General features: G+C 33.3%; 1 protein-coding gene across 1 annotated transcript in view; it reads left to right on the forward strand.

The window, feature by feature from the left end:
* Positions 1 to 17,200, forward strand: part of LOC105618740 (leucine-rich repeat and calponin homology domain-containing protein 1) — a 47,338-nt gene that overhangs the window by 28,853 nt on the left and 1,285 nt on the right. Inside the window, exons 2-12 of the mRNA XM_012200271.1 lie at positions 3,627 to 3,771; positions 4,279 to 4,511; positions 4,950 to 5,086; positions 5,442 to 5,657; positions 6,564 to 6,725; positions 7,676 to 7,797; positions 8,002 to 8,148; positions 8,905 to 9,302; positions 9,481 to 9,632; positions 9,713 to 9,850; positions 9,920 to 9,997. Of these exons, the coding sequence (XP_012055661.1) occupies positions 3,627 to 3,771; positions 4,279 to 4,511; positions 4,950 to 5,086; positions 5,442 to 5,657; positions 6,564 to 6,725; positions 7,676 to 7,797; positions 8,002 to 8,148; positions 8,905 to 9,302; positions 9,481 to 9,632; positions 9,713 to 9,850; positions 9,920 to 9,997 (1,928 nt within the window). The remainder of the gene's footprint in view (positions 1 to 3,626; positions 3,772 to 4,278; positions 4,512 to 4,949; positions 5,087 to 5,441; positions 5,658 to 6,563; positions 6,726 to 7,675; positions 7,798 to 8,001; positions 8,149 to 8,904; positions 9,303 to 9,480; positions 9,633 to 9,712; positions 9,851 to 9,919; positions 9,998 to 17,200) is intronic.

Consider the following 17,200-nt stretch of genomic DNA (forward strand, 5'->3'; position numbering starts at 1 on the left):
TATATATATATATATATATATATATATATATACTCTGTAAATACCTTGAAAAATAAAACAGTAAGAAAAAAGCCATCTTTCTTTATAAAGATCTCTTTTATCTAGATAAAAAAAGATAAGTATCATTAGATTTTTCTCTTGAAATCACAGTTTTGTAATTAAATAAATATGATATTTCATGTTTTGCAATTGAAATTTAATTATTTGATAGAGGAAAGTCGCTAATATTGAAATAGAATTTCTAAAGAGACTTCTTTATTTCTTGGAAACTATCGTACTTTATTAATACTGATAAAGATATAGTCTGTTTATATAATTAAAGAAGTAAAAACTCATAATTCATATATTTGTGACTTGTTTTTGTACAAAATCAATTAAAAAGAAATTCTACAAATGCGAAAATAAAATTCTTACGATTTTTCTTTTGCAAATTGCATAGTTTAAATAATAGTAACTCCTATTATATATTAATATTACATTATTTTATATATTTGTAGTTTCCTAAATCAGTTTTATTTATGTATTTTTATTTTTTTTGTAATATATTTTTAAATATATAAAATAGGAGTGCAGCGTAAATCGGCACACCTGTCTGTAAACTAAAATAATTTAATCTTCACATAATTTAATCTTGCGTTATAATTATAATAGTCAAATAGTCCTATTAGAGCTGAAGGCAATCATATATTTGTAGAAAAACTTTGAAAGGAATTGTCGCGTTACATATTTGCGTCTTGCAGAACAACACAAAGTATGCATAATCAACAAAATATGTTTTATATTGAAGTGAAAAAAATCTTAATTTTGGAGTCCCATTTTATCAGACGCATTTTTTCTTATCTTACAACGAAATTTATTATTAACTTTAACAAAATGAAAAACGGTATTATAAAAAACTGCTATATTATCTGATAATAGACACTTTCTAGTTTGTATTTTGTTCCTGAAGTTTTATTTTTAGCTTTTGTTTAAAAAATATTGTCTAAAAATAAAGTAGTCATTATCCGTGATCTTTCTTCAAATAATACTTTTAAAAAATGTAAGTAAAACTTGAAGAATAGATAGATTTTTTGCCGACTTCTAGTGCATTAACGAACATCAAAGAATATTCAGAGACGAGAATTCGTATTCCTTGGTACAGTCTGTCATGTTTTCACCGATAATTTTGTCTCACAAAAGAGAGAACTAGAGGAAAAGGAACATACATCTCTAAATCTATATATGAATTATGATGACATGTTGTTGGAATGAATTCTACAACGGAGGACCACCATATCTATATTATATCGACGACGCGATCGTTCGCCGCAAAATTTTGCCACTTTGCACAAAGAGATGGTATCGAGAGAGAATCCAATATTGCGTGGGAGTTGTTCATGGGGTTGGCAAGGGGTTCCAGCCTGTCTTCGTCTGACAGGCCGACGCCCTTGCGCCATGGACATCGACCGTATTCTACCAGACTTTTTATTAGATAAAAAATATTTATTCTTAAACAAATTGTAATACTTAAGCACGTATTTAAATAAAAAAAATTTTTTTAATATTTTTAGTGTTGAAAGTTTTTTCAATACAATTTCTTTAAATTAATTGTCGAAAGGAAAGTCGATTTTACGATAATAAATTCCCGAAATTAAATAAAAATAACACACACACACACACACACACACACACACACACACATATAATCTATATAATATCTTACATAATAATTATTTTATTTATTTAATATTGTCCAACATTTCGGTTGTGCCGGTTTTAATTTTTTATTAAAATATTGATTTGCAGCACTGAGCGTCGAATAAAAAAAATAAAAAAAATTTAATATTTTGCCAGAGACGAAAGTGTTGTAAGCATCCCTATTCATGCATTCCCATTCACGCCTCGAATTTCTTCCCCATCTAAATTGCTTCGGTTTCAATACGCTTAGTTCGCGCAGCGTGTAAGAATCGAGATCGATTAACGAAGTTACGCTCGTCAAGACACACCCTCGGGTTGTAACCGCGTAAATTGCTATATTTTTCGATGAATGAAGACGAATTGTCTTATGCTATAGTGAATTACGAGCGCGATTCGCAAGATTGAGTTATTGCAGTCTGCGATTCCACTAATTATATATGTATCAACAAGAGAAAATAATAGAGAAGAATAATAGAGAAATAATAGAGAAGAAAGACAGAATACTTAAAAATAGACATAATATTATCAATTTGTATGAATGAATATATTGTTTTACTTATAATTATTGAATATTTTATTTTTTTATATAAATGTAGAAGTAATTATTACTTGACTTGATATTTTTGATTGTAATTCACGAATGTAATAAAAATGTATGTGAACAAATGCTTTTTATTTATTTCACAAGAATGATGAACGACGAAAATTGCTGAACTTAACTCTCGATGTCGTCAGAGGAAATCGCGTATCTTTCGCACGCGACAATTGCCAATTTCCGTTGATCGTTCGACGAATTCGATGGAATCTAATTTTCTCCCCGCAGGCTCGAGTATATTTGGAAAATTTCCGTAAATTAATCACCCCGATATACTACCATAGAAAAAAAGAACAAAGATACGTAGAATACAAAGTATATAGTATTATGTAATATTAAATGTCTTCATAAAACATTGTCTGTTTTAGCATTTCAATTAGTCTGTTGACATTGTATATTAAGATCAAGGTTTTTGTATTTTAAGACTATTAGAAGATCTTTAACTATTATGACCGTCATTTAAATGTCAAATACATGCAGGAGTGTCGTAATGACCACGCCCTTCATTCTTGATATTAAAAATATATATGCCTAAGAAAAAATATTTAAAATTAAGGAAAGATTAAATTTAATACTTTATGTACAAATTTTAATAAACAAAAATTTTAATACATATAGAAGGAGTAACAATTGTTATAGTAGTTATCAAATAATTTAGATAAAATATCAATTTCGTAAAATCTCATATGATTACGTGCATAATTAAACGCTTGCGACATTTTTATACGTGCTGGATTAAAAGAACGATAGCTATTTCGGAACTATTCGATATGCGAATTAGCTACGTCTTTCGCGAACGGTTCCGTAAGTCTCGAGGACGGCTGTTATTGATCAGAAAGAAGGTTTGAAGCCAGGAGTAGCTGAGTTACCCTTGTCTTTTTCCTGGGTTTCGAACCTGCGTTGCGCGCACGTGGCTGTCGCGCCCCATTCATAACAACCCTCAGCAACACCCTAAGACCACCCTAGCCGAAGTATACAGCTGTTGCCATGGGAGACATATCGGTATCTTATTAAGACAGTTCGATAATACCTACACTCCTCAACAAATTTTATCGGCCGATCATATAATATAGGGATGTCGTTTATTGCTTGAGCAATGCTTTTACGATGCAGTGAACTGTTTTAATGAGAATGTGGAGTTTAATGTAAAACAACTCTTAATTGCAATCAGTTTTCAGTAGCGTAAAATTTACTTTTTTCCCATTTATGTATTTATAACGCGTATTTATAATTTCCTGTTGAAATTACGCGACGCTTGTTGATGTTACGTTATCGTTTTAATAGCGGAAGTTGCGACGATCATGTCTTTATCGTCTAGCACATCATAAAGATGAGTATCTGCTTTCTGTTACAGACCTTTCGAAGAATCGTTTCAGTGAGTTACCGGAGGAAGTCACAGAATTTTCATTCCTCGAAAAGCTGCATCTTTATCATAATGCCATAAGAATAATCCCGGAAACCGTCGTAATGCTCCAATCCTTGAACTACCTCGATCTTAGGTTGGTTCATAAACACACACACACACACACACACACACACGCGCGCGCGCGCGCGCGCGCACACACACATACATTGAACTGCACGATACAGTATCGCAGGCATCCTATGTGATATGACGTTGATAACGTTAAGCTCCTGCTAGACTGCGTGCAGCATAGTTATAATTAAAAATTTAAAACACTTTGAAAGTTATTGGAAGATTAATTGATTAACTATAATTGTATAACTAATTATTGAATGTACTATAATTATTCATTAAATAATTCTTTTGATTTAAAAAAGTTTCAATGAAAGAGACATATTTCGAATAATTTTTGAGCCGTTCTATTATAAAAAAATTAATTCCATTTCTGAAATATTCTACAAATTGTTCATAATTATTAAAATAATTTACTAAAATTAAATAATTGATGTTTCTATAATTGATTATCCGTTTGAAAAAAGTTTCAACTTGCGAATATAATTTTAGCGAAGAATTTATTTAAAGAAGATATTATAATTCACAGTCGAAACCAATTGACGTCGCTACCTCGAGAGATATGCAGGCTACCCCTTCAGACGTTGCTAGTCGCACACAACAGATTAGCATCTTTGCCAGATGAATTGGGCAGGATGACAGTATTGGCAGAACTGGATGCAGGTTGTAACGAAATCACGAGTCTTCCACCTCGAATGGGCGACCTTGCGCAACTTCGGTCTCTAGACTTGAGGAGCAACTTGCTGGTGCACCTGCCTATAGGTAGGACCACCTTTTTAATGCGATCGCGATGTATACAACAGATGTTTATCACGCTCGAATAAACTCATTGCTTTAATCGCGATTAAGAAATAATTGAATCCATCTGCGTATATTGAATCAATCTGTTCAATAAGTATTTGCGAAATAGATCTTGCCAAAAATCTACTGAGAATTTAAAAGTTACTGTAAGTAAATTAATTTTAACAAAGCCAACGCTCGCGAAAGAGAGAAAGTCAATCTTTATAAATTAATTCTAAATAAATCTTTTTATTTATTCGTTAAGCAAAATAAAAAAAAGTTAATTAAAAAAAATTTGAAAAGAGATTTGAAAGAAATATTAAAGATATTAGTTATGATTGGTCTGTCAAAAAAGATTAATATCTCAGGATTGATGATTAAATGCGAAAAATTAAGTTTTTAAATTATATTTTTATATAGAACTGACGTACCTGAGGCTCGTGAAGCTGGATATTAGCGGTAATCGAATATCTGTGCTTCCAAACGAGATGAGGAAGATGAAAAGCTTGGTGGATTTCAAATTATCCGACAATCCGCTCACCTCGCCGCCTGCCTCGGTGAGATCATGATTCATCCGTGTTTTCGCTCAAATTTCCTTTCCGCAATACATATTCCTATGTTCTTTCTTCGATGGATTTTTTCTAATAAAACTGTACGCAATGTTACTTCAATTGAACTGCCGTTTCACAATCACAGACTGCCTACGGAACTGCTTACAAAACCGATGCCTTTCGCTTCGTACTCAATTCGAGACTTTATTGAATTCATGAATCAGTATTCACTCGCCGTTCGAAAACGTTTAATATCATTCTGTACATTGCCGGAAGGTAACAAGATAACAAAGGAAACGCGAGACGTCTTTCCTTCGAGAATACTGGTCTCATATGCTAAAGTTCTTACTGTCGATTTCAGCTATGCATTCGCGGGCGAACGCACATTTTCAAGTACTTGGAGAGGCAGGCAGCGAAACACGAGAGGGCCAGAGGCGGTCGAACGCGGCGGGCACCTCTGGATGCAAGAGGTCATGCGACGTTGGACACGAGGTCGCATCGACGGCACAACGTTGACAGTGGATACAGCACCAGTGACGGTGTCGACAAGCGTTGGTCCCAAGAGATCCACAGCGCGGTTAGTTTCACCGTCGCTCTCGTGGCCTTTTCACTATCGCTACATCTCCTGCACACACTCTACAGCTACTTCTTCGCGAAACTATTTGGCGAGTCCGCTGCCGAATTGCCCGCGGAGCTCTGATCCAATGCGGTCATATGAATAAATCGAAACACAAAGCACTTTCGCTTTTACTTTTTCGAAGGAAACTTTAAAGAATATAAATGAACATATTATATTATATTATATACAATTCAAATGGAATAAATGCTTTTCTTTCTCATTAACGCAGAAAATGCTGTAAGAAATAAATAAGGATATTACAGTATTTGCTTATATGCACATAGTTGAAGTATTTATTTGTAAATAAAAGATTAGATATTAGTAGAGGTATCTATTAAAATATAACAGTATATAATAAAACAATAGCATTGTAGAACATACTTTTGATTCATATTTTATATTAAAATGCTTTAGAACAAATGCTTTTGCTTATCTAGGTCTTCTTTTTTAGAGATTTTAATTCTTTTATTCATATGACTTTTAGAATTGTGTTAGAGAAATTATTATATAACCTTGATCATAAATATAAAGTATACCCATAAATATTTATTTTCATAACAATTTAAATTTTGTTAGTCTTCCTTGTTAATTTTCCTTTTATCACCATTTTTTCTAAGAAAATGCAATAAATTGAAGGTGCTTTATACATAGTCAAGGTCGTGCATTTTTCTGTAAATTTTTATGCAATTTTTGTACATAAATTATATTGTATGTAAAAAACAAATTTACCTAAGAAATGCGAGCAATTTCGCGTTTGATTTTTAATATAAATCATTGTATAAAGTGCATGAATAAATTTTTACTAGTGCACAAGGTGCACACAATCCACGATTTTACATGCTTCCTTTTGGCCACTATTCGCAGGTACACGACGGCGAAGTTCGCAGCTTGTGGCGGCAGGAATGTTCACCGCTTTCGATAACGCTACCGCACGAGGTAGGCGTGAACGGATCTTGTAGTGGCACGTCGACGCCCAGCACGATTTCACCCGGGGAGCACACGTCCCTGGAGGATGAGTTGGGCAAGGTAGGCTAATACATAAGATTCTCACAAAAAACAAATTAGCATTATCGCTATTTGATTATTTCAAGAAAAAAGGTATTTAAGTTATGAAAAAAATATATTGAAGTACAATTTCTTAAATTTTATTAATAATAATATTGTTTTATATTTCTATTTCTTCTCTAACTTTTTATATTCAGCAAATGTCAATTGCTATATTTGTTGATTTTTATTCATACGAATGATTTAAAACTAGATTGTAATATCTTAAAATAATTAACTTTTATGACAACTGGAGAACTCAGGTTTCTATAAAAGATAGGAGCATAGACTGATAAAGTTCTGATAATTGATTAAGATAAAAAAATGTATTTGTTATTATTATCAGGAGCTAATCGTACGATTTAGATTTCTGTCTAAAATAAGTGTTTAATAAACTGTACGGAATTTAAAGGATGACATAGCCGCTATATTTAGCTGCCGAATAGATCTCAAGTCGAGCTACGATAATGATAGTAGTCGACAAACCGTTGTTGGCTGTCGCTCAAATCTTATAAAGCCTTGACCCAATAAAACATCATTTACAACGACGTTTCAAAATTACGAAAGCATGCTGCATCAATAGTAAATGTTCATATTTAATGTATGGCGAAATCGCTTTCTCATATTTACTGTTTCTTTTATACACTGAAAACTGAGCTTCCTTAAACAATTCATTTTGAAATCTATAATTAAAATCTGTAATTAAAGTGATTGACAAAACATAATTTTATGATAAAATATAATGTTAATTAAGAACGCTAATTGAAAATATTATTTCTTATCTAGAAATAAAGATTTTTAATTCTAAGATAAAAAGTAAAAAGACAAAGTTAAAATAATATTAAACTTAAAATTATTCCCGTTTAATTATTAAGACGTCTTATGAAGTATCAAAAGTTATAATTCACGTTCTCATACGAAATCTCTTGCAGGCGATGGTACTGCACGATCAACTGGAAAAGAGGAGATTAGAGAGGAGTACGTCGGAGAATGGGGCAGACATTAGAAGACCAATGATCTCCGGCCTTCATCACACATCGATTACGCCACCTGGGTGAGTGAAGCCTCTCGCTAAGATGATCAATGGGTCAATTACCCGATCCGCGTGCTTTCCCTCGAAACAAACGAGCGCGTTCCCTCGATGTTTGCAATTGATATTGTGATACAAATTGTCACGGTAGTTTACATACATATACATATACGTATATTTTTGCATGCGTGCATGTGCATTATCGTGGCTGGCAATCCCTTTTTACAGCCATCTGGAGTCCACGCATTTGACGAGTCAATCGCAGCAGATATCATCCGCACAGCAATCAGTACACCCGCTTCAAACTGCAACGGGTACCGCTGCAATGATGAACGGCGACGATAAGAGGCCGTTCAATCATATACAGACGTATAGGTAACTTCGCTTTGGACCTTACCAACAAAAGCCCTTGTCCGTCCGAATTTATCTCATGTTATCATTATGTTTACGTTACTCATTTACTCATTCATATGATTATAATAGGCGCGCCTGGTAATGCTGTCACGTATTACATGCGTTGAGCAACTATGATTGACCTTGTCGTATCAATCCTCTTTAGTATCCAAATGACGGGCATTTGTGATTATAATTAAATATTTAACTCTTCGGTATCACTCTTATTATACTTGAGGTTTCTTTCAATTTATATATTATAATTTTTTTATTAATAAAGATATCTACATTTGTTTGCTATCGTTATATTTCTTAATGTTTGACGTTCAATTGAAAAAAAATTTGTTACATTTTTATGCAATATTTTTACACAGTATCTATATGGTAAGTACGTGATAAAACGATATAGAGTGGCAACAAAGGTTTAAGAAAAAAAAATATGTATTGTATATAAAATGTACATGCTGCATTTACATATAGATATATAAATTATTAGATATATAATTAATTGTCTTCTGAGGAATATCTAGTCAATAAAAATTATTTCTAAAATATTACAAATTAGAGGATTAATACATTGTGAGAGAAAGAGATTGTAATAACGCTTTCGGTATTTTATACATTGTCTTGCTTCAATCATACTCGCCAAAGATCATCAAATAACATTCGTGAAAGTTTCATATTATGTTCTTATGCAATCTACACTGTTCGCTTTGATATAAACTATTTTATTCTTAGGGAGTACAAAGAAGCTCTGAAGCAGCAGAGGGCTAACGAAGGTCTAAGCGTATACAGACCTCGCGAGCAAGTGACGCCTCCAGGCAACGAGACGCAAAACGAAACCGACATGGGCAACAATAAAGAAACCATTGCTCTAACTGGCAAGCAAATCTTCAACGAAGATAACGCATTAAAGAGGCCAGTGCAGAAAGTTACTCCGTCGCGAATAAACTACCAAAGCACGCCAATTATCAACGGTAGTAATAACGATTACAATAATAAAAACGGAAAATATCTTGAGCAACCTTATAAAAAACCTAGCTCGCCTATTAAAACTTCGAGTAGTATTCTCTCCACGAATACGAGTCCAGCGCATGCGCCCAGATTGGTGAAAACCGCTGTTGGTTACGTTGAAGGTAATCATTTAAACAAAATCAAAAAGGAAATTATAAATTTGTTTGTAGATAAATACACTTGCAGTTGATGTATAAGAGCAATTTTATATTTTACAAAAATTTTTCTTATACATTTCAGTGCAGTGTAAGAAAGAACTTTGATTACACAATATGCTTATAGTATGCGTATGTTTATTAGGCAACAACAGTCCCAGTAGAAACGGCGGCAGTCCGAAATCCCCGCGATCCGTCACATGGAATAGTAATGTGCCTGAAAAGTATTCCTTTACTATGAGGAGAGAGTTTGAACGTGCCAAAGAAGAGGCTGATCTCATCGAACAACTACGAAATGTAAGCATTATAACGAAAAATAACTGGAATTACTTGCGAAAAGCGGCTTTATAATATAATCGAGAATATATTTATAATAGCATATAGAGACAAGATTGAAGATGGCATTACCAGAAGATCTCGCACCAGCGTTAACGGATGGTGTTGTTCTTTGTCATCTGGCGAATCACGTTAGACCGCGATCAGTTGCTAGTATACATGTTCCTTCTCCCGCTGTAGTGAGTATTTTTTCGCCATTTTGTGATATATTCCATGTATCAATGGACTGATTTAACTTTTTTTTGTAGCCTAAGCTGACAATGGCACGATGCAGGCGTAACGTTGACAACTTTCTCGAGGCATGTCGGAAGATTGGCGTTGATGAGGTAAGAAACATTCTTCTTGTTAAATAATTTCAAAGAAGTTTGTGCTTCTCTTTCGCTCAGAGTATACTACACATGCATGAGACACGCTCATCATTAGTGTACAACATCATGTTGATAGGGTGGATACTTCCATACCGAATAAATTAATCCGATGTGTTTTTAATTTTTCTTTAACAAATGGTGATGTGGCAAGAGAATCATGATAGTAATTGATCGACCGTGCGTGCTTCGTTGAAGAATAGATTGTAAAACTGGTTACGAAACTCAGTGCGAAAACTTAACTCTTTACAAAGCACAATTACCAGTTATTCTCATCAAGCGTTATCCTTAGACCAGATCGAATATACTTGGTGAAGTCGGGCGGAAAAATTTATCGCATATTATTCGTAACCGAACGTCTGTGTACATCGTGACTAACTCTTCGGCATTTAGCCGTCACTTCTCGATGACACTTTCAACGACTACTAGTCAGTCCCCGAATTCGAACTGATTTTGAGCGAATTGCAAACTGATTTTATGAAAACATACGGTATAGTTATAAAAATATAAGTACAGAAAAGAAGAAAAATGAATTAGCGAAGAAGCTTTAGTTGCATGTGCCTATAGATTTCAGTTCGCTTTTGTGTTGCTTCTTCGGGGAATAGTCTGTACTTCGAGTTCTCACCTTTCCTGCCATCATCCGAATATCTTACCGATTAACATCCATGGACTAACTATCCTAAACTATACAAATAATCCAAATAATTCTTCATCAATTGTTATATAAAATATTACTATGTTACTATTGCTTTTTCCTATCCATTCTTCCTCCCTTAATTGTTTTCTAGATGGAACTTTTGATCATTAAGGAACGAATAAATTGATTACAATCGATTTTAACAAGCATTGTTACAAAAATTTCATTAAAGATAAACAGAATCAAATAAATCAACTTTATCAAAAGTTCTTTTGCGAAGACAAACGATTTCCTTTTATCACATAGTGACAAGTCGGAGTGTAACAGAATGGCTATCCCCCGAGGAATGCTTCTTTTCTCATTGGTACAAAAGTAGGGCCTTCCTCGGAGAGGACAGAGATATGCGTTTTAAGGCCACGTGAGAAATGTTCTCGCAGTGCGATAAAATAAAAACTGGGACTGAGTAGTATCGTTGTTGGTGTTGCAGGAGGTGTTATTGGACGCGGACGCAATCATGGACGTGGGTTACATGGACGCGTACGGGCTAGAGGCTTTGGCGCGTCTCGTCACTGCTCTTCTCCTTGTTCGCGATGAGGGAGAGAGTGGCACCGAAGAGCCGGCCGCAGATTCACTCCGTACGATTCAAGACCACGTTCTATCCGCGATGCTTTTTGCCACATTCCTATCCGCCCTAGTTCTGCTCTATCTATTCCCAATTCCCGATTAGTGAGACGGTATTGCGAAAAGGATCTACGAATTAAGAAAGAAGGAGAAGAAAGAGTGGAAACTACGGTATCTTGAGGCTGCAATTCTCAGAGTCTCCTTTTTACTTAATTTTAATTTTATTTTTGATAAAATCTGGGAACCGTCTCGTTCGAACAACGATGCACACGACACTTCCAATGTTTCACATTTTATCTTTAGAGCTATATATTATTTTCGTAAACTTTATTCATACTTGTATTTATTAAAATTCAAAAAAGTGTCGTGTCGGATTTGACTTTGATGTCGAAAATTCTCAATGATATTCACCAAATTAAATGAAGAAAAAATGTGCATTAATATTTGATAGATGCGGCACGTTTCTTTTCTAAGAAGACAGTCTAAATGTTTACGTAACATAACACTAGATAGAGTCATCATCGACATCAAAGTACTCTGTAATTTTTTAAAGTGTCTTTCGAAGAAGATACAGATTAAAAAACGGTTCGCTATTGCCGCATCTGGACGCTTTAAAGAATATCAGAACATATCTTTTGTCGCATATGAAATTGTCGCAAAGTACTTAGTTTTCAAGAACTTATTCATCACAATAATAGCTTTAAGAAGATTATTCGCTTTTTTGACCTACGCTCACGTAACTTTCCTCGCTCGAGCATATAAGCGAGGAATTTTGCAGTCAGCGGAGAATTTTCGGAGGTAGTTTTTGATAATGTTGATAAATAGCTCGATGGAATGTTTAATCGGCTAAATATTATGTAAGTCTGTACCTTTTTTGTTTCAAAAAGTCTTCATTATCGATAATTGCAAGCGGGAATGTCAGCGAAAGTTTACGTAATAATGTCCTTTGCAAAATACGAAGTTTTATTGTATTCTATGTGCTCGTTAATTTTTTCCGAGCTTACTACGAATTAACATAAAATCAAAGAGCGCAATCAAAGTGGAAGGCGCTCGCATATCACGTTTAGTTGTGAATGTACCTTACAGAATGAACCAGTTATATGATCGCCGCTTGTAATCGTATGAGTCGGCTGTCATCGGCTAGATCGATGAAATAATATTTTGATAAAAAGAAAATGAAAGGTTAATGGTCGAAATCAAAAGTTGATGCGCAATACTCGTCCCAGAATTGTATAAGAGTCGTATATCCCGTTTGACTTTCCGAATTCTCGGAAAGTATTCATTGCCTTGTATACGATGAAAACCTCAGAATTCCAATTAACTGATATTGCGACATCATCTTTTTCGTCTGGGTCTGCGATTGTCCCTCAGGAAGAGAAGAAAGAGTGAAGGGAAGGATAGCTACGATGCCTTCGACGGCAATATTTTTTTAAGATTCGACCAATAAACTGCCTGCGGCTTTTTCAAGATTGGTGGGTCTGTGATAGGTAGCCTGAGAGTTACAGGATTCACGAAAAGGTGCTAAGGGAATCTCTTTCAGTTCTAGGATTTTCTATTTTGGTAATGTAAGGTATAACAAAGGAGGGTTTAAAAATGGTGATGAAATTTATATTCATCCGTAAATTATTGCTTCCCCTATTCGTATATAATTTCATAAGTAGTTCGATTGTTTTCTTTGTCAATTTGTCCAGCACAAGAAACAATGTTTCGTTTCGGGATAAAAGAAACAAGACAAAGCACTCTTTGATACTTTGTCGACTGTTTGATTATAGTTAAAAAAACTTATTTTAAATTAATGTTACTTTGATCTCGGCATTAATTTTACTCGAGTTCCAATGCTTTTGGAAGATAAGGAATGTGAATTTTGGAATTTGAAAGATATGAATATGAAAAGTATATTTCTCATCGAAATTTCAAAATCATGGTAAAACTCAAGTATCTATATTAATATTATAGTAGTTATTAACTATAGTAGTTATTTGACCTGATTCTATTGTAATTGTAATATCGAAATTTAATTAACAAAAACTATATGGACTTCAACTTTTCAACAAAAAGTACGTCGATTTAAACTTTGAGATAGTTATTTCCTACAGTATCTAATTAGCCATAGCTGTAAAAATAGTACGAAAAAGCAATCAATCGAGATCAAAGTGACAGCGATATACAATGGTAGAGACACGGTGCCTGCTATCTGCTAATTTATTTTCATAAAAACTTGATAGAAACGTAGAGGGCATAATATCGTCTATAATATGTGTAAGCGTATAACTTATACTTTAATGTTAAGAAAATATCTTTCAGATTTGTAAGATGGGATCTTTGTCGGAAAAAAACAGCACATCTATCTACAACATCACATCTAGTTTATTGATAGACAGTGGGCTTTTTAAATAATAATTTTGATACTAATCACCGCAATACTTAAGATAGTGCCAAACTTCTCAACATATTCCATTGAATACGGCATTACTTCATTTTTCCGACAAGATCCATGGTCGTTGAAAAGATTTTGATGTGAAATAACTAATCTTACGAATTACCGGAACGCTTAAGTCGAGCGTGAAAATTGTTGATAACTGCGGAAAGAACGATTTTGCAAAAGATTAAAAAATTAATTAAATACAGATCTGAAAATTTTGTTGAATTATGGAAATTGTTATGTACAAACAATTCAAACATAGACAAAAAATTTTGACATATTAACAACAAGCTGAAGCATTCTATATAATTATTTCGATAATGTAATAAATATTTTCAGATCTGTATTTAGCTAAATTGTTAGATACTTTAGCAGAATCATTCTTTTTGTGTGGAAGGTCTTCCAGAGAAGGACTGGAAGATTTTTCATAAAAAAAGAGACGTAGAATTCTTTTCGTAACATATTTCGTAAGTGGACCTTATAATGGATGACCACTCTATATTTCGAGAGACTATCATACAAGCATAATATTTATACGTGTATTGTTGCGAATTCGACACGTGCATTACTCTATGCAGCATGCCAGTGTAGTTTTTTAAGGGGTTGCAAGGGTGAGCCGTATCTTCCATGATATCTTACGACTACTCGGATTCAGTTCGCGATTTTGCCAGGAGATGCACGCTTAAGCGGCATTGCATTTTCGCGTTTGTAATCAAGTGGGTTTTGCACTTTCTAGTCTACAACAATAGTATCGTTAGTTATAAGTCGAACTATCTCCGTTCTAGTCAGATTATTTTCTCCCCTTGCATTTCTTTTCTTTTCTGCGACAGCAATTTGTTGTGGTTTCTAGGTATTTCATTTGCAACTGATGATTTCGTAGCTACTACTCATTACTTAACCGCAATAATCTTAGTTTAGTCAATTTAAAGGAATGTTGTATTTACTGAAACGCCCGGCGTTCATTTTCTACCTTCCTTAATTTATATCTTATTAACATCATTTCTTGCATATAATTTATTTGTACAGAATATTGTATAATTAATCTTTCGAACGGTTTCTTTTTTAATCTTATTCGCTTTAATATTACTTCGCTACATTTATTTATTGAACACTAATAATTATCGAGAGAGAAATTTACGTGTGCATTTTCTTTTTCTATAAATTTTCTTTTAAAAATTAACACACAATCCACGTCTAATAATATATAAAAATAATGATACACAGTCAAATGATTAACGATAGTATCTGTAGTAATGCCTCTTAAAAAAAAAAGACGAGAATGTCAGAAGCTTTCAACTGCAATTGTCGACCGTAAGTTAAATTGCACCGTCAGTGGACAAATTATTATCTCCGGGCGTTCCGAATCTTAAACGCATAATTAGGCGGTTCGCTAATAACTTCCGCGCTTACATCCAACGAGCGAATCGTCCATTATGGAATAATGAATGAACAGCCGGACGATGACAAGTCATCATTCGGATATTCCATTACGTTTAATCATCGATCATTACGACGGATGCCTAATGATCCTTTGCGGGGACGCGAATACGAATAGTCGCCACGTCACGTCAGTATTATTCTCATTAGAATTGGACGAGATGTCGAAGTATTGGAATAGTATTCTCAACAATTTAAGACTGGATTCGAATTTAGCACATACCATTTTATATCATTAGTTGCTTAGCACAACGGTCCACGATGTACGTAATTGCTCTAGAGAGATATGCTAAATCTTATCTTTGCAAACGGACCGGACAATGATTTTGTAATGATGCTATTAATGTAGCTATTATAGAAATTATTAAAAGTGGCCAGTTAAAAATCGATCATTAGATTAAAATCAACATTTTATACGTATAGAGTAAAATTCTGTATTGAATTTCAATTGGATCCAATCGTACCAGTCGAGGATCAGTCTCGTAGATTGTAACAGTGAAATTTTACCAACAGCTTTCGCTTTTGCAAGAGGCTATATCGCTATTAAGCATATTCACGAAACAAAAAAGAAAGAGAAATACTTAAGAAGGGAGAAAAATTCGAAATCATTCCGTTTGCGTTTAGCTTATGTGTATAATTTTTGTAAAGTACGCGAAGAGAGAAAGCTTATATATGCAGAAATATATATATATATATATACATATATATATATATAGAGATAGATATATTATATGAAAATAGATATATAGTTCGTTGAAACTAGTTCTTTTACATCGTTTCTGACCTTTTTTCTTCTGTTTTTTTTTTAATTAACGTATGTAAGTCAATTAAATTATTCGCTAGCTCGATAAATCCATTTGGTGCTTGGTGTATTTTCGTCCATTGTTGTTTCCGTAAGCTTTTAAAGCTTCTCTTGTCTATTTATATACATATCTATATTTATTCCGCGACGTCTCTTTAAACATTTCGTACTTGCACGATCGATCATACCTGCTCACTGAGCTGAAGACAATAATTCCTTTCTGAATAGATATGTGGCCTAAGCGGGGTCAGAATCCGAATCTGATCAATTTATTTTAATTCGATCTTTGCATATAAGGCGACAACTGATCTCGAAAAATATACGCACAATATATTTATATTGTTTCAAATCGGGTTTAATTTCCATTACATCTATTAGAAATTGTTTATTAGCATTTAATTAAAGAGAAAAAATAATCTTTTTAATCAAAATATTAGTAGATATTTATAAAATATTAGTAAATATTTGAAAATTGTTCTGAAGTGAATTATCAAATCTTGTTTAAATACATATCTATTAATTTTTCGCTTTGACTTCTAAGTTTCTCTAAATTTGTTTCTTTCAAGAAATTTGGCAACAATTTTCAATCGAAAATCATACTATATATAAAATCATCTATATATAAAATATAAGTTATATATTGTTAATTTAAAAAATTTAAATTAACTGCTATTAGTAATTATTATTTAATAATCCTATTAAATAATAATCCTATTACTTTCAAATTAATCTATAAATTTTTGATTGTAAGTTTACTTTTGTTGCATTATACAATAAAAACGTGTATAACAGTAAACGACAATCCAATGACTCTAGAATTAAATTTTTAAATAAAATATTGTACTTAACGTACTCAGAAAATACGTGCGTTTATTAGTCGAATACTGCCTAGATAATTTTAACGAGTACAATTATTTGACCCGAAACAACGCTGTCAACAATTACGATCGAACCACCGATGTATCTGCAGATAGATCGATATCTTGCAGATATCATATCTCGCAAGTTTCGCAGTGTATTTTGTTTTTCTGTCTTTCATATTTAATTTATTTATAAATTACTTATATGCGACACTCATCCGCCATCTCTAACGTTTTGTTATTAGAGAGAACGGTCCTAGTGGTGAAATATAATGCGAAGAGACAATCATCGCATATTTTCTTTGATTTCCGTCGAATCGATCGACCAAAAATCTCTTTAATTATTTCGCCACTTGGATACCATTGACCTTGTTTTTCTCCTTTC

This window comes from Atta cephalotes, assembly GCF_000143395.1.
Source record: "Atta cephalotes unplaced genomic scaffold scaffold00018, whole genome shotgun sequence".
Taxonomy (NCBI): Eukaryota; Metazoa; Arthropoda; class Insecta; order Hymenoptera; family Formicidae; genus Atta; species Atta cephalotes.